The sequence below is a fragment of the Salvelinus fontinalis genome, chromosome 12, assembly GCF_029448725.1.
Source record: "Salvelinus fontinalis isolate EN_2023a chromosome 12, ASM2944872v1, whole genome shotgun sequence".
Lineage (NCBI taxonomy): Eukaryota > Metazoa > Chordata > Actinopteri > Salmoniformes > Salmonidae > Salvelinus > Salvelinus fontinalis.
The window spans coordinates 25,140,344-25,163,883 of NC_074676.1; the positions used below are offsets into that span (position 1 = coordinate 25,140,344).

General features: G+C 43.3%; 1 protein-coding gene across 2 annotated transcripts in view; it reads right to left on the bottom strand.

Moving 5' to 3' along the window:
• The window catches only part of LOC129867052 (transmembrane protein 266-like), a 75,427-nt gene that overhangs the window by 7,896 nt on the left and 43,991 nt on the right, over positions 1 to 23,540 (bottom strand). For both annotated transcript variants that reach the window (XM_055940168.1, XM_055940166.1), the window contains 6 exons: positions 13,574 to 13,728; positions 12,277 to 12,350; positions 11,111 to 11,167; positions 10,692 to 10,830; positions 9,713 to 9,828; positions 7,310 to 7,502 (listed from right to left, as the gene is read on the bottom strand). In XM_055940168.1, coding sequence (XP_055796143.1) covers positions 7,310 to 7,502; positions 9,713 to 9,828; positions 10,692 to 10,830; positions 11,111 to 11,167; positions 12,277 to 12,350; positions 13,574 to 13,728 — 734 coding nt within the window. The remainder of the gene's footprint in view (positions 1 to 7,309; positions 7,503 to 9,712; positions 9,829 to 10,691; positions 10,831 to 11,110; positions 11,168 to 12,276; positions 12,351 to 13,573; positions 13,729 to 23,540) is intronic.

Below are 23,540 nucleotides of genomic sequence, written 5' to 3' on the forward strand. Positions count from 1 at the left end.
CTCCCATGCCAGCATGCCAGTCACCCTGCCCTCTGTCTTCTGATACATGGAAATCAAACAGTAGGTTTACAGTATCAGATAGATGTTCTCCTCATTATCTCTAAGTCTAAGGCCGGGATTCAATCCGATCGCGGGTTATTGGCATTTCAGCTTTTAAAGGCAATGTTCCCACATTCGTGGAGTTTCCATTCATGTTGCATAGGTAAATCGGAAATTTCCTTTAAAAGAAACAATGCCTTTAGCCTGCAATCGGATTGAATTCCAGATTAAGTTCAATGCCATAGTCTTCATACAAAGTGGCTCATCATATTAAACCGATCTCTTGGTGTATTGTTTACAGGTATATTTACACAGAGGATATTGTTCAAACAGCACTACTCATTCAAACAGCACTCCAATAGCACTTAGGTCTCAGACTACAACATTCTTGCAACTAATAGAATGTTATATATATGGGGGATACAATCTTCCCAGCTCTGTAGATTCTGCTGTGAGGAGGCAGAGTCATTAGACCATTTATTTTGGTATTGTCCGCATGTAGCTCGTTTTTGGTCACAGGTCCAGGAATGGTTGAAGAACTGCAACATTTGCGTAGAACTAACGCTACAGATAGCAATACTGGGGGATTTGAAAAGCCAAAGTCAATCAATCAATAATATAATAATTATTTTAGCAAAAATGTTTATTTTTAATTTACAATCCGTGGAAGCTATGAGAATAGGAAGATTCAAATCTTTTGTGAAGCATCACAGCACAGTTGAAAAATATATGGCAAATAAAAATCCGAAATGGATGATGTTGGAAGATAGATGGGAAAGGTTGAGTGGAGCTGAAGGGTGGGACTAATAACAAGATAAACAATGTAGGGCATACGGGATCTGTGAAATGTGTATAGGTGCGGAGCTATTGTGAAATAGCACAGTTACAAGTGGAAATCAAACTGGATGGACAACAGAAATAGAGGAAGGACTAAGAACAAACAAGAGATAACTATTATAAAGTAGACTGTGTCTGTAAAATGTGTATAAGATGTATAAATTGAAGGTAAAAACAGAAATGTTTATCAGTTTACTCCAATTGGGGGATCGGTGGTAGGGTTTGCGGGGAATAATAATAAAGGTATACTCTTTAAAAAAAGTATGTATGTCTATGTAGGTATGTGTATGTATATATGTGTATATGTATGCATACGTGAATGGATATATATATTTACCCCAAAAAATATGGGGGATTGGAAATGATGCAGACAATTACATTGGAAGCAACATTCTTTCCGCAATATTAAGCTGATCCACCCCCCAACAAAAAAAACAACAAAAAAAACAAACAAAAACCAATGCCTTTAGCCTGTAATCGGATTGAATTCCAGATTAAGTTCGATGCCATAGTCTTCATACAAAAGTGGCTCATCATATTAAACCGATCTCTTGGTGTATTGTTTACAGGTATATTTACACAGAGGATATTGTTCAAACAGCACTACTCATTCAAACAGCACTCCAATAGCACTTAGGTCTCAGACTCAGAGGTCCCACACTGCTAGGCCTCTATCAGCCTGTTGTTCTAGCGGAATTTCCAAGTCTTTTCCTTGTAGTCTTTTCCAGGACTGTTTTGCTAGCACAGACTGGAATATGTTCCGGGATTCTTCCGACGGCATTGAGGATTACACCACATTAGTCACTGGCTTCATCAATAAGTGCATCGATAACATTGTCCCCACAGTGACTGTACGTACATACCCCAACCAGAAGCCATGGATTACAGGCAACATCCGCACTGATCTAAAGGCTAGAGCTGCCGCTTTCAAGGAGCGGGACTCTAACCCGGAGGCTTATAAGAAATCCTGCTATGCCCTCCGACGAACCATCAAACAGACAAAGCATCAATAGAGGACTAAGATCAAATCGTACTACAACGGCTCCGACGCTCTTCGGATGTGGCAGGGCTTGCAAACTTGCTGGCTTCGAGGCAAGTAACACTGAAACATGCATGAGAGCATCAGCTGTTCCGGACGACTGTGTCATTACACTCTCCGTAGCCGATTAAGACCTTTAAAAAGGTCAACATTCACAAGACCGCAGGGCCAGACGGATTACCAGGATGTGTACTCCGAGCATGCACTGACCAACTGGCAAGTGTCTTCACTGACATTTTAAACCTCTCCCTGTCTGAGTCTGTAATACCAACATGTTTCAAAAAGACCACCATAGTTCCTGTGCCCAAGAACACTAAGGTAACCTGCCTAAATGACTACCGACCCGTAGCACTCACATCTGTAGCCATGAAGTGCTTTGAAAGGCTGGTCACACCATTTTCCCAGAAACTCTAGACCCACCCTAATTTGCATACCGCCCCAACAGATACACATATGATGCAATCTCTATTGCACTCCAAGCTGCCTTTTACCACCTGGACAAAAGGAACACCTATGTGAGAATGCTATTCATTGACTACAGCTTAGCATTCAACACCATAGTGCCCTCAAATCTTATCACTAAGCTAAGGACCCTGGGACTAAACACCTCCCTCTGCAACTGGATCCTGGACTTCCTGACGGGCTGCCCCCAGGTGATAAGGGTAGGTAGCAACACATCCACCACGCTGATCCTCAACACAGGGGCCCCTCAGGGGTGCATGCTCAGTCCCCTCCTGTACTCCCTGTTCACTCATGTTTGCATGTCCAGGCATGACTCCAACACCATCATTAAGTTTGCAGATGACACAACAGTGGTAGGCCTGATCACTGACAACAATGAGACAGCCTTTTGGGAGGAGGTCAGAGACCTGGCTGTGTAGTGCCAGGACAACAACGTTGTTACTACCAGGAGTTCCCAGGTCACTAATGATGGTAGTATTACTACCAGGAGTTCCCAGGTCACTAATGATGGTAGTATTACTACCAGGAGTTCCCAGGGTCACTAATGATGGTAGTATTACTACCTGGGTCACTAATGATGGTAGTATTACTACCAGGAGTTCCCAGGGTCACTAATGATGGTAGTATTACTACCAGGAGTTCCCAGGGTCACTAATGATGGTAGTATTACTACCAGGGTCACTAATGATGATAGTATTACTACCAGGAGTTCCCAGGTACACTAATGATGGTAGTATTACTACCAGGAGTTACCAGGGTCACTAATGATGGTAGTATTACTACCAGGAGTTCCCAGGGTCACTAATGATGGTAGTATTACTACCAGGAGTTCCCAGGGTCACTAATGATGGTAGTATTACTACCAGGGTCACTAATGATGGTCGTATTACTACCAGGGTCACTAATGATGGTAGTATTACTACCAGGGTCACTAATGATGGTAGTATTACTACCAGGGTCACTAATGATGATAGTATTACTACCAGGAGTTCCCAGGGTCACTAATGATGTTAGTATTACTACCAGGAGTTCCCAGGGTCACTAATGATGTTAGTATTACTACCAGGAGTTCCCAGGGTCACTAATGATGGTAGTATTACTACCAGGGTCACTAATGATGGTAGTACTACTACCAGGGTCACTAATGATGGTAGTATTACTACCAGGGTCACTAATGATGGTAGTATTACTACCAGGAGTTACCAGGGTCACTAATGATGGTAGTATTACTACCAGGGTCACTAATGATGGTAGTACTACTACCAGGGTCACTAATGATGGTAGTATTACTACCAGAGTTCCCAGGGTCACTAATGATGGTAGTATTACTACCAGGGTCACTAATGATGGTAGTATTACTACCAGGAGTTCCCAGGGTCACTAATGATGGTAGTATTACTAGTATTACTACCAGGAGTTCCCAGGGTCACTAATGATGGTAGTATTACTACCAGGGTCACTAATGATGGTAGTATTACTACCAGGGTCACTAATGATGGTAGTATTACTACCAGGAGTTCCCAGGGTCACTAATGATGGTAGTACTACTACCAGGAGTTCCCAGGGTCACTAATGATGGTAGTATTACTACCAGGGTCACTAATGATGGTAGTACTACTACCAGGGTCACTAATGATGGTAGTATTACTACCAGGGTCACTAATGATGGTAGTATTACTACCAGGAGTTACCAGGGTCACTAATGATTGTAGTATTACTACCAGGGTCACTAATGATGGTAGTACTACTACCAGGGTCACTAATGATGGTAGTATTACTTCCAGGGTCACTAATGATGGTAGTATTACTACCAGGGTCACTAATGATGGTAGTATTACTACCAGGGTCACTAATGATGGTAGTATTACTACCAGGAGTTCCCAGGGTCACTAATGATGGTAGTATTACTACCAGGGTCACTAATGATGTTAGTACTACTACCAGGGTCACTAATGATGGTAGTATTACTACCAGGAGTTCCCAGGGTCACTAATGATGGTAGTATTACTACCAGGAGTTCCCAGGGTCACTAATGATGGTAGTATTACTACCAGGATTTCCCAGGTCACTAATGATGGTTTTATTACTACCAGGAGTTCCCAGGTCACTAATGATGGTTGTATTACTACCAGGAGTAAAAATAAATGTTTTTTCGTATCCGTTTCGTATCCGATATACCACGGCTGTCAGCCAATCATCATACAATGCTCGAACCACCCAGTTTATAATGATGTTTATATGCTTTATTGTCTCCAGGCTTTTCTATAGGAGAGTCTAGTAGTAGTGGTAGTAGCAGTAGTTACTATAGCCCAGTAGTAGTAGTAGTGACTATAGCCCAGTAGTAGTAGTAGTAGTAGTGACTTTAGCCCAGTAGTAGTAGTGGCAGTAGTAGTAGTAGTGACAGTAGTAGTAGTATTAGTGACAGTAGTAGTAGTATTAGTGACAGTAGTAGCAGTAGTAGTAGTAGTGACTATAGCCCAGTAGTAGTAGTAGTGGCTATAGCCCAGTAGTAGTAGTAGTAGTAGTGACTATAGCCCAGTAGTAGTAGTAGCAGTAGTAGTAGTAGTGACTATAGCCCAGTAGTAGTAGTAGTGGCTATAGCCCAGTAGTAGTAGTAGTAGTAGTGACTATAGCCCAGTAGTAGTAGTGGCAGTAGTAGTAGTAGTGACAGTAGTAGTAGTATTAGTGACAGTAGTAGTAGTATTAGTGACAGTAGTAGCAGTAGTAGTAGTAGTGACTATAGCCCAGTAGTAGTAGTAGTGGCTATAGACCAGTAGTAGTAGTAGTAGTAGTGACTATAGCCCAGTAGTAGTAGTAGCAGTAGTAGTAGTAGTGACTATAGCCCAGTAGTAGTAGTGACAGTAGTAGCAGTAGTAGTAGTGACAGTAGTAGTAGTAGTAGTAGTGACTATAGCCCAGTAGTAGTAGTGACAGTAGTAGTAGTATTAGTGACAGTAGTAGCAGTAGTAGTAGTAGTAGTGACTATAGCCCAGTAGTAGTAGTGTTAGTGACAGTAGTAGTAGTAGTAGTAGTGACTCTAGCCCAGTAGTAGTAGTGACAGTAGTAGTAGTATTAGTGACAGTAGTAGCAGTAGTAGTAGTAGTAGTGACTATAGCCCAGTAGTAGTAGTGACAGTAGTAGTAGTAGTAGTAGTGACAGTAGTAGTAGTAGTAGTAGTGACAGTAGTAGTAGTAGTATTAGTGACAGTAGTTTAAGGAATACCTAGGATAGGATAAAGTAATCCTTCCAACCCCCCCCCCTCCCCCTTAAAAGAGTTAGATGCACTATTGTAAAGTGGTTGTTCCACTGGATATCATAAGGTGAATGCACCAATTTGTAAGTCGCTCTGGATAAGAGCGTCTGCTAAATGACTTAAATGTAAATGTAGTAGCAGTAGTAGTAGTGACTATAGCCCAGTAGTAGTAGTGACAGTAGTAGTAGTAGTGACAGTAGTAGTAGTATTAGTGACAGTAGTTTAAGGAATACCTAGGATAGGATAAAGTAATCCTTCCAACCCCCCCCCTCCCCCTTAAAAGAGTTAGATGCACTATTGTAAAGTGGTTGTTCCACTGGATATCATAAGGTGAATGCACCAATTTGTAAGTCGCTCTGGATAAGAGCGTCTGCTAAATGACTTAAATGTAAATGTAAATGTAAAACAACGTCTCCGTCATCAAGTCAGGAAGTTATTGTGGACAACAGGAAAGGAGGACAGAGCACGCCCCCATTCTCATCGACTGGGCTGTTGTGGAGATGAGAGCTTCAAGTTCCTTGGTGTCCACATCACCAACAAACTATCATGGTCCATGTACACCAAGACAGTCGTGAAGAGGGCACGACAAAACCTATTGCCCCTCAGGAGACTGAAAAGATTTGGCATGGGTCCTCAGATCCTCAAAAGGTTTTACAGCTGCACCATCAAGAGCATCCGGACTGGTTGCATCACTGCCTGGTATGACAACTGCTCGGCCTCCGACTGCAAGGCACTACAGAGGGTAGTGCGTGTGGCCCAGTAATCACTGGGGGCAAGCTTCCTGCCATCCAGGACCTCTATACCAGGCGGTGTCAGAGGAAGGCCCTAAAAATCCAGCCACCCTAGTCATAGACTGTTCTCTCTGCTACTGCACGGAAAGCGGTACCGGAGTCTAGGACCAAAAGGCTTCTCAACAGCTTCTACCCCCAAGCCATAAGACTCCCGAACAGCTAATCAAATGGCTACCCAGACTATTTGCATTGCCCCCCCTTTTAATCTGGTGCTATTTTCTGTTTATTATCTATGCATAGTCACTTTAATAACTCTACCTACATGTACATAACATATTACCTCAATTACCTCAACTAACCGCACATTGGCTCTGTTCCGGTACCCCCTGTATATAGTCTCGCTATTGTTATTTTACTGTCGCTCTGTAATTATTTGTTACTTTTATTTCTTATTTGTTACTTATCTATTTTTTACTTAACACGTATTTTTCTTAAAACTGCATTTTTGGTTAAGAGCTAGTAAGTAAGCATTTCACTGTAAGGTCTACACTTGTTGTACTCGGCACGTGACAAAAAAAGTTTGATTTGATTTGTACAGTACTCTACAATTCTATCCTCCCTGGAATATGGTGAGGTTTGTTAGATGTTTATTTTTTGGGGGGTTTCAAGGTGAACTGAGCACATATTTTCTACCACTCTGTAACAACTACACGACCCAAAGCACAGAGTTCATTCAACCACTTTGCCTGGAAAATCTGATCTGACATGGCAAGAGCATCTATCTATTTCCCTGGCTTCAAGAGAGACCCTCTTTGGTTAGAAACCACAGCCAGCAGGCAATCCATAGAGAGAAAACAGTCTCATAGGGTTCTATCTCAATGAGGCAATCTGCTGTGCTCTGAAGTAATACTACAGTAAGTGGTGTGGGTATAGGATCAGGGTGTGGTACCTCCAGGGCCCGCTGCCTCCCTGGCTTTAGCCTGGCTGCGCTTTTCGGGGCCTGTAGGGGCTAGGCCGTCCACCTCCTGAAAGATACTGCACTGCTTTCCCCACACATGGTGAATCTGCATGGCAGCCTCTCGCTCTGCTACCAGGTCCAAATCCTGCTGAGCCAGATGGGCCCGCAGCTGCCTGATCTCAAACTGAGAGAGTGGGAGAGAGGGAGAGAGAGAGAGATGCATACAGTACATGTGTTATCCTTACATAGAAACACCTGAATAACCTTATAGAGCTCTGGCTCTCATATCCATCCACCATGCTAAAGGCCACCCACTGTACTTAATCAACTAGCTACACACCTGGTCTCTTACTTAACGGTGTTGGCTTTATTGACAAACCCTGGGTTGTGTCACACTAATCTTTGAACACATACATTACATATAGAGTGCATTCGGAAAGTATTCAGACCCCTTGACTTTTTTCACATTTTGTTACTTTACAACCTTATTCTAAAATGGATTAAATAAATAAAAATCCTCATCAATCTACACACAATAACCGAAGCGAAAACAGGTTTTTAGAATTTTTTGCTAATTTATAATAAAACAACAGAAATATCTTATTTACTTAAGTATTCAGAGGCTTTGCTATAAGAAGTTGAGCTCAGGTGTTTCCATTGATCATCCTTGAGATGTTTCTACAACTTGATTGGAGTCCACCTGTGGTAAATTCAATTGATAGGACATGATTTGGAAAGGCAAATGCCTGTCTATGTAAGGTCCCACAGTTGACAGTGCATGTCAAAGCAAAAACTAAGCCATGAGGTCGAAGGAATAGCCCGTAGAGCTACGAGACATGATTGTGTCGAGGCACAGATTTACGGAAGGGTACAAAAAAAATTCTGCAGCATTGAAGGTTCTCAAGAACACAGTGGCATCCATCTTTCTTAAATGGAAGAAGTTTGGAACCAGCAAGACTCTTCCTAGAGCTGGCTGCCCGGCCAAACTGAGCAATCGGGGGAGAAGGGCCTTGGTCAGGAAGGTGACCAAGAACCCGATGGTCCCTCTGACAGAGCTCCAGAGTTCCTCTGTGGAGATGGGAGAACCTTCCAGAAGGACAATCATCTCTGCTGCACTCCACCAATCAGGCTTTTATGGTAGAGTGGCCAGACTGAAGCCACTCTTCAGTAAAAGGCACATGACAGCCCACTTGGAGTTTGCGAAAAAAAGCCTGGACTCTCAGAGATTGAACTCTTTGGCCTGAATGCCAAGTGTCACGTCTGGAGGAAATCTGGCACCATCCCTACGGCTAAGCATGGTGGTGGCAGTATCATGGTGTGGGGATGTTTTTTCAGTGTCAGGGTCTGGGAGACAGGATCGAGGGAAAGATGAACGGAGCAAAGTACAGCGAGATCCTTGATGAAAACCTGCTCCAGACTGCTCAGGACCTCAGACTGGGGCAAAGGTTGACCTTCCGACAGCACAATGACCCTAAGCACAGATCCAAGACAACCCAGGAGTGGCTTCAGGGACAAGTCTCTGAATGTCCTTGAGTGGCCCAGCCAGAACCCGGACTTGAACCAGATCGAACATCGCTGGAGACCTGAAAATAGATGTTCAGCGACGCTCCCCATCCAACCTGACCTGAGCTTGAGAGGATATGCAGAGGAGAATGGGAGAAACTCCCCAAATACAGGTGTGCCAAGATTGTAGCGTCATACCCAAGAAGACTCAAGGCTGTAATAGCTGCCAAAGGTGCTTCAACAAAGTACTGAGTAAAGGGTCTGAATACTTATGTAAATGTGATATTTCAGTTAAAAAAACATTTTTAAAATTAATTTGCTAACATTTCTACAAACGTGTTTTTGCTTTGTGATTATGGGGTATTATGTGTAGATTGATGAGGGAAAAAACAATTTAATCTATTTTAGAATAAGGCTGTAACTAACAAAATGTGGAAAAAGTCAAGGGGTCTGAATACTTTTCGATTGCACTAAATGCCCTCTTCAGTCAACATGACCCAGCAGTGCTGTACAATGACAGTCAAGCTTTGCTACATTACATGTGTGTACAAATGTGACTGGATCCTTTTTCTGAATGTAAACCCCAGGATGGGAATAACAGGAACGTTGTGAAACATTGACTGAATACAGAACCTGATACTAGCTCCTCCTAAGGATATGTAATGTATTTATGTGTTCAAGGGTTAGTGTGACCCTACTCAGTGTTTGTCAGATTAAAGGTTTGGTTATTCCGCACATAAATGTTTGGATTTGAATGTGTTTTGTTTTCTCAAATCTATACAAAAGGTATTAGAAGTGAACGTCTTTTCATTCTTGGCAAGTTGCTGCCTTCTGTTGGTTGGAGATGTGTATGACAGGCACGGTCAGTACGTAGGAGGTGTGTGAACATACTGCCTGCTCCTGGCAGATCTGGGTGAGTCTCTCCAGCTGCTCCTCCCTGACAGCCTTGGCCTTCTCATACTGCTGGATCTCCATCTCCATCTCCACCTTCACCTGCAGCACGTAGGCTGGGACAGAACACAGGACAGACTGCTATGTAGGGGTAAACACATTCACACTGACACAACTTTATTTTATATATCTGTAGTAGGCCACATTTGATTTGATTTGAACAGGCTTTGAGGTAGCCTACGTTTGCTCCATTTGGGGGGTGTGGCTTGAAGCAATGACTGACGTATTTGAAGGGCAGCGGTGCATTTTGAACCCACAACCCAACCCCTCCCTGTTTTTCAACTGGTCGTTCAGAAAGGCACAATTTCCGTTTAATTGAACGTTGCATTACGCTTTATCGTACTGAACGCAGCCCTGGTGACGTTTCTACTGCAAAATAATGAAAATATAATTATGGTGACACCATTCAAATATACCCCCCTCCCCCCAAAACAAATAAATATATATTGCCTAACAACATATTGCTCCTTATTATCAGGATGGTGTGTTATTTAACAATAAGCAATATCACCTGTAGCCCAACTGATGCAGCACAGTGGCTATAAATACATAGGTTGAAGCATGAGGTTGCCCGAATGTATTTGTGCTAATCATTAGCTGAACACAGAATCACCACAAGAGGGCGTAACATTCTTGTAAAATAATTCATTTAGAGTCAGTACAACGTGTGTATCTGTAGCAGATTATGTATGTATTTGTCACTGTTGTAAAGCAAGTATTGATTGCAGTTTGTAATAAGCATGGCAAAAAATGCTCTGTAAAGCTCAGTTAAAAGCAAGTTGGGATAATGATGTCATCCATAGGGGTGGAGCTGCAGAAATATTATTGCTGCATCTCTGCAACCTGACAGTAAAGGACATGATACAGAGGAAACTGCACCCAATGCCCCCTCCACCCCCTGTGGCCCTCCCAGCCTCACCGTCAGTTATCCTCTTGATTCTCCAGATGCGCAGGGTGATGATGAGACCAATGGCGTCCCAGGGGCTGCTGGGGCCGTTGGCCACCGTTGAGGCCACCATGGGGGCCAGCGACAGCACTATGACTGCACCATCAAACACCTACACACACGCACATGCACACACACAGACAGGAACACACCACACACACAAACAAAGAATATTTGCAAGCAGACAATGGAGACTTCCTTTTTTGAACAATATATGAATGAAAAAACATGAACATCTCCCAGTGTCAGTGAGTGTTCCAATACAGTTCGTTCCTCCGGGTCTGTGGGTGGTTTCCAGGCTGAGGTCTGACATTGGGAGAATGACATTGCAGTGGAAGTGGTAGAGTGTTCAGAGCCCCACCTCAGGACTAATGCCCCCCCAGGGAGCTTACCTCCACTTTGTTCTCAATGTAATCCCAGATCCCCAGCACCACAATCCTGAACACCGTCTGAGAGAGGGAGGGAAAGAAAGAGGGGGAGGGAGAGGTAGGGAAAAAAGGGAGATGGAGAGAGAACCATAGCGATATAATTCATATTTCCTTTAGTTGTAAACATCCCCCTAAAAATCTTAATGTCTCAGAAAAAGTGAATTGCAGTTGTGATTCAGTTTTCTTTCATCTATCCACAGGTAATTCATCAATGACATTATATTAATCCAGTTCACTACCACAGCGGTCGGATTTCATCCAAACAATTAGAGATGCACACAGCACCCTGCACTAGCTAGAGCTGACTCAGCAGGGGCTGCAGAAAGCTACTGCACTACTCTCCTCTCTTTTCCTCACTTTTTCCATGTTTCTCTTCTTTTTCTCTCTTTTTCTCTTCTTTTCACAGATTCAGGGTATCACCTGAGATGAAGCTGCCCTGCCACATCCAATAGTTACATGAATCACTAAGGGTTAGCTTTCATTGATAACTAAAACACATCTCTCGACCAAATGGAGCAGCAGACTGATGAACAGAGAATAATTAAGATAAGTGCTGCTATGTCTGAGGAAATGGTAATCAATACGATTTACCTGAGTCTCTAATGTTAGTTAAAATCTACGGGGCAGCGGAAAAGCTCTATCTGCATTTGACATAAAGTGATTGTGTTGAGGATCGACACAATATATTGTGAGAGGAACCAACACTCATAGCAAGTTGTGAAGGGAAATTGTATTGGAATGAGTGAGAGAGAGGAGGCTGTAATGTAGTGAACAAACATGAGGAGCAAAAGAAATAGCTACTGTTCTTACATTTGACTGATTTTTCTTCTGTCCGTTGGCAAAATGTGTAGAATTACTGGAGTTAACTGTGTTTCCCTTTTTGTTTTTTTATTGAATAAATTACTTGCTTAGACCTTGCTGGATCTCACAAAACCCTAATAAGTCGATAATGTGTTGATGGGGGAAAGGGCAGGCTTTAATAGGGTGTTGTAATCAGAATACACCACTGCACCTCTCTAGCTCACCTTTGTCTCATACTGCACACTATAGCATTAAATCAACCCTTGGCTGCATCAGCTGTAAGTGAGCCTGCTGCCACAGTGGGGGAGAGAGAAGGGAGAGGGGCTCACCTCAGCAAAGAACACAGACAGAATGACCAGGCTGATCCAGTGGATAATGCTGGCAAACTGCAACGCGTTGTTAACTATGAAGACAGCACAGAATAGACAACATTTAGAGGTTCAGATACTTTGTTAAATACTGGAGACGGACACACAATCACAGACATACAGGCCAGGACACATACATTCACACGCACATGCGCACGCACAGGTTTGTCTGAATGCCTGTCTATTCATCCGCCTAATTGTGGCCAGCATCATACTGCATTTGGCTGTCAACTACAGCATTCCTCTTCCTCTTCACACGCCACCTCCCTTCCCATCTGTCTTTGTTTGCTGTGTTCACTGATCTGTCCATCAGTCCATTCATCTTCCTCCATCCCTCCCTCTCTCCTTACATTCACCCAGCAGACAGACAACCTTAATCACCCCATTCATTTAAATTTCCCTCCCAACTGTCCCGTCTCTTAAATCTGCCTCCAGGGACTTGTAAAGACTTGAATGCATTAAAATACATCCACATTGACATGATGGAGGCCCTACAGTATCATCCTTCATAGAGCTTGTGACACCATAGAGGTGATGACTCCTGACCATCCCCATGATAGATGAGGACACCTCCCTCCCCAGAGCCAGAGGATGCAGATGAGGTCATCTCCATGTGAGACGGGTCACAGTGGCATTAGACCACCTGACACTGTGCTTACTAATGAGGCTGATATCATAGAGAGGAGAGATCACAGCCCCAGGTCCTGGACCTGTCACTGCCACTGCATTATACTGTTTTTATAGAGAGGAGAGATCACAGCCCCAGGTCCTGGACCTGTCACTGCCACTGCATTATACTGTTTTTATAGAGAGGAGAGATCACAGCCCCAGGTCCTGGACCTGTCACTGCCACTGCATTATACTGTTTTTATAGAGAGGAGAGATCACAGCCCCAGGTCCTGGACCTGTCACTGCCACTGCATTATACTGTTTTTATAGAGAGGAGAGATCACAGCTCCAGGTCCTGGACCTGTCACTGCCACTGCATTTTCAAACAGTATTATACAACAGGCCTAGGGCCAATATTATCTACATCCATAACAGCAGATGTGCATTATTGTATATTTCAACATACTTTACCACAGCTGTTTTGTATGTCTTAACTTCACTAGGGGTCAAATCACATTTTGTGTATCTTCCATCACAATCTTTGTGACAGTTTAAGTTGCAGAAGTCTAGCCCTTTTAAATTGTCATTGCATGAAAACAAGTCCAGAAGATCCATGTTCTAATACAGAGACAGTTCCAGGGTCACTCACACTGCAGGAGTTTGGTGTCGATGAGCAGCTCCAGACACAGCAGCACCACCACCAGGATGACACAGGCCACCAGGAAACAGTTAAAGCCAGCACTTAGCAGACACACCTGCCACGGGGCTGCCCTCCGCCCACAGCACGGCTTCAGCCAGTTAGACCTGACACCAGAGAGACAGAGAGGAGGGGGTGGAATGCAGAGACAACGGAGAATGTCATTAAATGCAAATCAGAGAATGACATGTATTCAAATGTATTAGTTCTCTTTCAAACCTCTATGTCAGGGGCCGGCAACAGGCGACCCATGGGCCAAAACAGGCTTGCAAGTGATTTTCTTTGCTCCCTCAAAGTTTTTTGTAAAATAAATCACATATACATTAGGTAAAAAAAAAACGTAAAAATTGTCAGGAATTCAGCAAAAAATGTGTTTAATTTAGGAAGTCTGTTCCCAAGTGTTCCCGCTAATTAAAAAAAGACATCTGTGATCATGCCTCAATGTAATCAAGGTATGAAATTATTGCTATTTTCAAATACAATCTCTTATTGGGCTTTGTTGTAGTCAATTTGCAGTGTTCAAATTATAATTATGTTCCGCCCCCCTGACCATCTGCTCCGACATTATTTAAATATTGAAAAAAATCTGTCTACAGACAGAAACAATGTAACACAATATGAAGTCCTATGGGGCAAAGACTTACAAGCATTAGAAACAACACTGGGTGTGGATACGGTGGGAACATGTGGGTCTGAGCACCTGTGATTTCATTAATATATGTGGAAATGTATGTAAATGTTAAGTGGACTATTGTTTTTGTCTATGTCTGTTTTTGTTTAAAAACAAACATTACAAAAAAAGAATCGGCCGGAGGCTGAATCTAGTTGCCTACCTCTACTCTATGACAGACAGTACAGTACAGTGGTGTCACGCCCTGACCTTAGAGAGCCTTTTATTCTGAAATTGGGTTAGGTTGGGGTGTGACTAGGGTGGGTACTCTAGTTTTGTTATTTCTATGTTGGCCTGGTATGGTTCCCAATCAGAGGCAGCTGTCTATCGTTGTCTCTGATTGGGGATCATATTTAGGCAGCCTTTTCCCACCTGTGTGTTGTGGGATCTTGTTTTTGTATTGTTGCCTTTGAGCACGACAAAGCTGCACGTTAGTTTATTTTTTCTTTCTTGTTTTTGTGCCGGTTCTCAGAATAAAAGATGATGAGCCCAAACCACGCTGCATTTTGGTCTGATTCTTACAACAACGATCGTGACAAGTGGAGTCGTTGAGAAGTGCTTTCTACTTGGTGTTATACTCTGAGTCAGCATAGGACACAGTTCCAATCAGGCACAAATAACACAATATTACACATCCACACATACATACTACTGATTTGTGACAATGTTTGTCTGAGCGTTTGTTGAATTGACCAACTAAAGTTTAATCTAAACTCAAACAACAGTGTGAGAAATTAGTGCTCTAGAATCACACAGCGCTTGTGTTTGCCTTGTGGCACCACTCACCACATGGCGATATTTACTCAGCTTTACAAACAAGATGTATTTGGCAGTTTTGAGAGCTGAGCAGTATGTTGAAGCCATAGAACTCAAACTTTTTATGATCTCTTTAATTAGAGATATAAAGATATTTCCAAACCAGATCTCTGTGCTCAGTGTGCCTCATCCCTCTGGGAGCAGACTGTTGTGTTGTGTTGTGTTCCAGCCACCTTCATGCTGGCTGGCTGTGTGACCTCATCTTGTGGCTCTCAGAGGGCTTCAGTGGGGCTGTATCCACACCATCTGGAGGCCACAGACCTCCTCCTCATCTCTCCTCATTCACAGCCAAAAATATGATTGCTCTCAGGATGATGATGGCTTCATCTGATTTCCATGACAATATTCATACACTACTGGGTTTTTCTGTTTCTCTCTCTTCTGACAGGGATGGAGTAGGTGGTAACAGGGTCTGGGTCGGATCCGTAATATCACCTTTACATCTCATGACCCATATGTCAGTCATTCATGCACACTGCCATCCATTCCCCAGTGATCTGACAGTAGGTTCCAGTGATCCCCCTCCCTCTAAAATCTAAACGGCCATGCATTTCCATCAGTGTGCAGATAAGAGTGGCATTTCCCAGGTGAGTTAGGCCTTTGTCTGGATACATTGTGTCTATCTTAAATCCAACCTCTCCTCTGTGTCCTTCCTACCAGACGCTAGGCCAGAGACAGGCTCCCAGAGATTTATGGTCAATAAATAATGGCAGATCTGTGCGAGGCAGACAGGGCTTTCCCTCCCTGTCACTACTCTGTATTTTACACAGACAAAACTACTCTGATATTTCCAGTGAGAGAGCTTCTTAGGGGCAGACAGTGAAAGATGCATGTCCTCTGAAAAACAGCACTTTGTCATTGTCCCCGAGTGAAGAAATCCCATTGCCAATGTCCGTCTTTTAGCACAAGAGAGGAAGAAAGATTCTACTTCCAGTCTTCAGGACAGAACATGCAAACAGACAGAGAGGCAGTTATTTTTGAAGGCACTGAGGCTGTGCAGAGAGGGGTAGAGAGAGAAAAGAGAGAGAGGGGGAAGGGGAGCCAGAGCAAGAGAGTGAGAGAGGCCCAGTGAGATGAGCCAGTTTGCGGCTACAGCTGGACCTCCGGTGGAGGACTGGATATCCTGTCCACCTGGTGCCAAGATCAGCAGAGGGGCTGGGGGTTGGAGCAGGGCCATGCTGTGTCAATGAGCAATCCCGGGGGCGAACTGGCACACACTGCTGCCCACTGCACCACTGCCTGTCACTCTGATCCAAGCCATGCCAACAGATTAGGAGCTCAACACTGGAGGTGACAGGGAATTAGAGGAAGCTTCTATGTGATAGCAGAAAATACATTCATTTCCCAGTAGGGACAGTATCTCACGTTACATGTGTGACTCAATGCTGCAAGACTGTTTTGAGAATACTGATTGAAATATGTTTCAACATCAGCAAAACAAAGGAGTTGATTGTTGACTTCTGGAAGTAGAGGAGGGAACACACCCCGATCCACATCAACGGGACTTCAGTAGAGAGAGTCAGCAGTTTTAGGTGTCCACATCACCGATCATGTACCAACAACACCACCACTCTCGTCAAGAGGGTGCAACAGCGTCTCTACTTCCTAAGGCGGCTAAAGAAATTTGGCGTGCCACCCCGGGTCCTCTCCAAATACTACCGCTGCACCATCAAAAGCGTCCTGACCGGTTGCATCACGGTCTGGTATGGGAATTTCCAGGCCCAGGTGAAGATGGCCCAGTACATCACTGGGACCGTGCTCACACTCACCCAGGACATCTACTCGAAACGTTGCCTGAGGAAGGCCCGAAGCATCATCAAGCACCCCACCCATCCCAGCTGTTCATTCCCTCACCGTCGAGCAGACGGTATCGCAGCATGAGGTCTGATACCAACAGGCTCAGAAACAGTTTTTATTTACAAGCCATCAGACTGCTGAATGCTTGAACTGGACTGACCACCTGCACTGCCTCTCCGCACCTTAACACACATGCACTCACTCAAGCGCACATGCACGCACACACACACACTAAACATGCTACACACACATTACAACTGCTGCAACCAGACTTTTATTATTATTGCTAAATACTGCACAATTTAAACACATGCCCCCAATCCGCCCTTCCCGAAAACATGTGTAAATATTGGACTATAAATTGTGCCTCCCTGTTTTATACTTATGCTATAAAAAAACATTGTTCACGTTAATACATCCATCCATCCATTAATACATCCATCCATCCATCCACCCCGACCAAACACCCAACTTTCGATTTTGCCTTAAGTAACCTTCGGTCTTATGTAACCATACCAAACGTAACGTATCATACTAATTTGAGTGTCCCGGATTGATGTTGACTATGTTACGTCTACTGAGACCAGGCTGCATTTATTGGCCTGTCTGCCACAGCTATTTGAAAGGGTAGCACACTAACACAGCACTTTTTTCTAGGAAACACTGGTGTTAGGTTCTGGATTAAAAAGGCTAATTTAATGTGTATGGTTTCATAATTAATTTAAAGTGATCCTTCCAGCAAGGAGGAAAGGTATTAATGTAATAAAATGGTAAAGAGAAACCCTGTCTGGAAGCATTGCAATTGGCCATGATGGATTACTCGAAGCTCAGAAAGCTCAGAACTCAGAAATCATTTTAAACCTAGAGTACTGAAGACTTTAAGTATTTATGAGCAAGTGAAGTAGTATCAGTGGTAAAACACTGTGAGTGAGAGAGGGAAATTCCCTCAGTCTCAGCCGGTCATAGCCCATACATTAACAGGCAATACTTCAAGATCTACACGCACACACACACTAGCAACAGTCATTGAAATTGTTAAAAGGTTTTCCCAAAAATCAAATAAATGCAACGGACAATGGATAAAGATACTCCAAACTTTTAGATTTGTTTTAATCCGTCTGATATTAACTGAATTAGAGCACATGGATTTTGGTGGGAATTCAGTAAATGCACTCATATATACATTTTATCATTGTAGCATGTATTGTTTAAGTATTTTGTGTTCAAATAAAGACAATTATATGTGCCTCATTTACATAACTACACCAGGGTGTATTTGCATATATGAATTAACATAAAGGTGTGGAACAGGGATGCAACCAACAAACACTTGCTCTGTCTACCCTATCTGCACTCACCTGCGCTGTCCAGACTGCCTCATAAATTACTGTTGTTGTCACGTTATCTTGCATAATTCAAAAAGTTTGTAAATAGCATGATACCCTCGGATTAAAATTCAACACGTTTGGCTCTAGATTACAACTAGCTAAACATACTTTAAATTGTTTGAAAATCAGACATAATATCACTATAATCTGATTGTTCATTTTAACTTTCATGTCAGCAGAGTTGGGTACAGTAGATTACTTTCTAAATGTAATCTGTTATAGTTACTAGTTGCCTGTCCAAAATTGTAATCAGTAACGTCATTTTTGGATTACCCAAACTCAGTAACGTAATCTGATTACATTCAGTTACTTTTAGATTACGTTTGCCTTAAGAGGCATTTGAAGAAGACAAAAATGTATATTACCAATTGAATGACATCTATTGCAGGACAAATCAATGTTAAGGTTTACATAGCTGGCCATATATGGATGTAACATTTTAAATTTTGGGGTTGGTTATGTAAGCTTCTTCTAACCTATCGCTTTCTACTAAATAGAATAATATGATTAAATTATATCTTTACATTAAAAACCTAAAAAGTCTATCAGAATTCCAGTAATTCCAATAAATGTTATACCCATTGATCTTCAAGAATAGAACTTGGAAATATGGAAGTATAGATTAGCCAAATTGTTTAACCTGAGCATGACCCCAAAACTAAGGACTTATTAGCCAACCCTACTCTGTTGTTTATGATTGTGTTGTCATGGAGGACTGATTAGGCTCATTGATTCGAATTCAAAAATAAATGCTGCGCTCATGGAATGACATGCTTTGAGCACTACTGAAAGTGCTATTTACATGTGAAAAATGAATGCCATATGCTGCACTTGCCTTAGGCCTATTGTTTACCTCTTTGTTGGTGACACTTTGATATCTTGATAATATGCAGCTGTTTAAAGGGCAAATCCACAGATGAAACAATAACAAAATGGGCGCCCCGCCTCTGTTTTGTTAAAAAACTGAGGGATGGGCCTGGAGAAATGTAGCCACTCTCAGATTAATAGACAGAGCTATGAATGCAAGGGCTGACCATCCATGATATCAAAAATATTGTTTTAACCATGTTATGAGTGTCAGTTTAGATTTACAATGTTTACAAACATTGTAGAAAAACAAGTTTATATTTTGGGTTCTCATGGAGTGTGACAGTTGAACTAAACTCATGAGGCATTTATACATTTTATTCTTCAAGAATCAATGGATATGAGAGCAGCAGTGTGATTCACATCAATGCACAATGTAGATATCAATAATAAGTGATATCCGTATCGCCGTAGACTACACCACTGCTGCCATCCCTACTCCAAGCGTTTATTCAAATAGAATAATCTTTGGATGCCGACAGCAGCCGCACCGTTGGAAGACATAGATTGGACTGTAGCATACAAAAGCCTATTCCTGCTCTTTTCCCGCTATCCATCAAACACATTTGGTGTGTCATCATAGTGGTCTCTGACTTGTGGTCAGACTCGCTCAGGTGAAACAAACTTACATTTACGCCTTTTTTCAATGCGGATTTGAAAGTCATTGAGAAAACAGAGAAGTGTCAAAGATTTTTTTCACAAACATCCTTTCTGAATTTAAAAGTAATCCTCGAAGTAATCATCTAGTTTTTCAAAAGTATCTGTAATCTGATTTCAATATTTTAGCTGGTGACGTAATGGATAAACAGCTAAAAAAAAATTGTAATCCCTTACATGTAATCCTTTACTCCCCAACCCTGCATTTCAGCGCATCTACTTTGTAAAAACATTTTTATTAAAGATTTACTATTCAGAAATCGCTAGGCCATTTCCTGGTTGCAAAAATTCTAATAGTTCTCCTACTTTCAGTTAATGTGGCAAAACAAACACGTATAGTGTAGTGAATCATTGCACCATCTAAACCGCTGTGAAATATATTTTCCATAAAATATTGTATTTTCAGTTGTTTGAAGCTGGTGTACATAACCGAAAGTAAAAGATGCAAAAACTAAACTTAAGAACGGGAAGCATTGAAATAGAGGCCATAGAACATATCTACTGCTTCTTAAACTTGCTTTCAATGAGAATGACAGATCTATCAAATTTGGCCTGGTCTCCCAAAAAGTTACATATTGCAGCTTTAAATAACTTTTTGTTCAATTTCACAAAAAAATGAACACATCAAGATAAAGTTATATTTATTCTCTTTCTTGTGATTTAAGAGTGCACAAAATCCCAGACAATGCTTTTGCATTCTTATAGATTCAAAGGAAAGACTATGTATTCCATTGAGCCCATTTCAGCCATTACACAGGAGTGTTTGACAGGTCATTAGAAACAACAGGCACAAGCGAGACTATGAAAGAATCGCAGGAGTAAAATGAAAGCAATCAATCCAGCAAGATTTAAGTGACAAGTTTTTGCACCCCTCAAACACAGAAAATAGATGTCTAAAAAAGACATCCTCGGGTGGGCGGGGCATGTGCGTTGTCACACACTCACACACATGCACAAACACACACTGTTCCGGACCACTGTGAGATCACGCTCTCCGTAGCCGATGTGAGTAAAACCTTTACACAGGTTAACATTCAAAAGGCTGCAGGGCCAGACGGATTACCAGGACGCGTACTCAGAGCATGCGCTGACCAGCTGGCAAGTGTCTTCACTGACATTCTCAACCTCTCCCTGACCCAGTCAGTAATACCTACATGTTTCAAGCAGACCACCAGAGCGCCCAAGAACGCCAAGGTAACCTGTCTAAAGGACTATCGCCCCGTAGCCATGAAATGCTTTGAAAGGCTGGTCATGGCTCACATCAACACCATCATCCCAGACACCCTGGACCCACTCCAATTTGCATTCCGCTTCAACAGATGCACAGATGATGTAATCTCTACTGCACTCCACACTTCCTTTTCTCACCTGGACAAAAGCAACACCTACGTGAGAATGCTGTTCATTGACTACAGGTCAGCGTTCAACACCGTAGTGCCCTACAAGCTCATCACTAAGTTAAGGATCCTAGGATAAAACACCTCCCTCTGCAACTGGATCCTAGACTTCCTGATGGGCCGCCCCATGTGGCGAGGGTAGGTAAGAACACATCAGCCACGCTGACCCTCAACACGGGGGACCGTCAGGGGTGCGTGCTTAGTCTCCTCTTGTACTCCCTGTTCATCCACGACTGCGTGGCCGTGCACGACTCCAACACCAACATTAAGTTTGCTGATGACACGACGGTGAATGGCCTGATCATGATGACAACCTATAAGGAGAAGGTCAGAGACCTTGCATTGTGGTGCCAGGACAACAACCTCTCCCTCAACGCCAGCAAGACAAAGCTGATTGTGGAGTACAGGAAACAGAGGGCCGAGCACGCCGTCATCAACATAGACAGGGCTGTAGTATAGCAGGTCGACAGCTTCAAGTTCCTTGGTGTCCACATTACTAAGGAATTATCATGGTCCACACACACCAGCACAGTCGTGAAGAGGGCACGACAACGCCTCGCCCCCCTCAGGAGGCTGAAAAGATTTGGCATGGGCCCTCAGATCCTCAAAAAGTTCTACAGCTGCACCATCGAGAGCATCTTGACTGGTTGCATCACTACTTGGTATGGCAACTGTTTGGCATACGACCACAAGGCGCTACAGAGGGTAGTGCGTACGGCCCAGTACATCACTGGGGCCGAGCTCCCTTCCATCCAGGACCTCTATACCAGGCGGTGTCAACCACCCAATTCATAGACTGTTCTCTCTGTTACTGCACGGGAAGCTGTACTGATGCACCCAGTCTGGAACCAGGACTCTGAACAGCTTTTACCCCCAAGCCATAACACTGCTAAATAGTTAGTCCGGGTAGCTATTGGTTAACTATTTAACTATCTGCATTGACCCTTTTTGTACTAACTCTTCTGACTTATCACATATGCTGCTGTTACTGTTTATTATCTATCCTGTTGCCTAGTCACTTTATACCTACCTATATGTACATAGGGTAGCTACCTCAATTACCTTGTACCGCTGAACATCAACTCGGTACTGGTACCATGTGTATATAGCCACGCTATCATTACTCGTTGTGTATTTATTCCTGGTGTTATTATTTTTCTAAAATTGTTTCATTTTCTCTCTGCGTTGTTGTGTAGGTAAGTATTTCACTGTTAGTCTACACCAGTTATTTATGAAGCATGTGACAAAAACTATTTTATTTTATTTGACACACACGCACACGTACGCAATCACACACACACAGTATCTGCATGGAGGAAATGAGAGCTGCGGAGAAGTATGAACCAGACAGGTTAATAAAGACATCAGGAGTGAGCTGGGGTAGTGAAAGAAGGAGCGAAGGGAGATTGAACTGTGGTAGACAGGGAAACAGAGGAGGAGGATTAAACCATGATACTGATCAATACAGCCCAGGAGAGGAGGTGAACTGCTGCTCATGAGATCGGCTGATACAGCCCTCACAGCAGACATAGAGGAGGGAGGACAGAGTGACAGACATGTCACTGTGTGTCAGGTAGCAGGTGTGTGCCTGACTACACTCAGGCTCACTGTTGGTGGCCCTTCTTCCCCACGCCGCTCCACAGTCTGAGCTAGGCTTGTCTGTTGGTGGCCCTTCTTCCCCACGCCGCTCCACAGTCTGAGCTAGGCTTGGCTGTTGGTGGCCCTTCTTCCCCACGCCGCTCCACAGTCTGAGCTAGGCTTGGCTGTTGGTGGCCCTTCTTTCCCACGCCGCTCCACAGTCTGAGCTAGGCTTGTCTGTTGGTGGCCCTTCTTTCCCACGCCGCTCCACAGTCTGAGCTAGGCTTGTCTGTTGGTGGCCCTTCTTTCCCACTCCGCTCCACAGTCTGAGCTAGGCTTGGCTGTTGGTGGCCCTTCTTCCCCACTCCGCTCCACAGTCTGAGCTAGGCTTGGCTGTTGGTGGCCCTTCTTTCCCACGCCGCTCCACAGTCTGAGCTAGGCTTGGCTGTTGGTGGCCCTTCTTTCCCACGCCGCTCCACAGTCTGAGCTAGGCTTGGCTCAAGCCCCCAGCTAAAAGAGCCTATCCGGAAAAGACTGCTTTTATGTACTGCTTAACCAAGCCAAGATTGAAGACAATGTTAAGTCATGGCCTGCTTTTCACAGCAAAGTAATTGTTCTGGTGTGTGTGGGGAAGGGCCTGTGTGCTGTTACACATACAGTACTACATCTATAAAGAATCTTTCAGAGTATTGAGTTGGTGCAGACATTGCTGAGGAGAAAAGGCAATCCAAGAGAAGCAACTACATGAC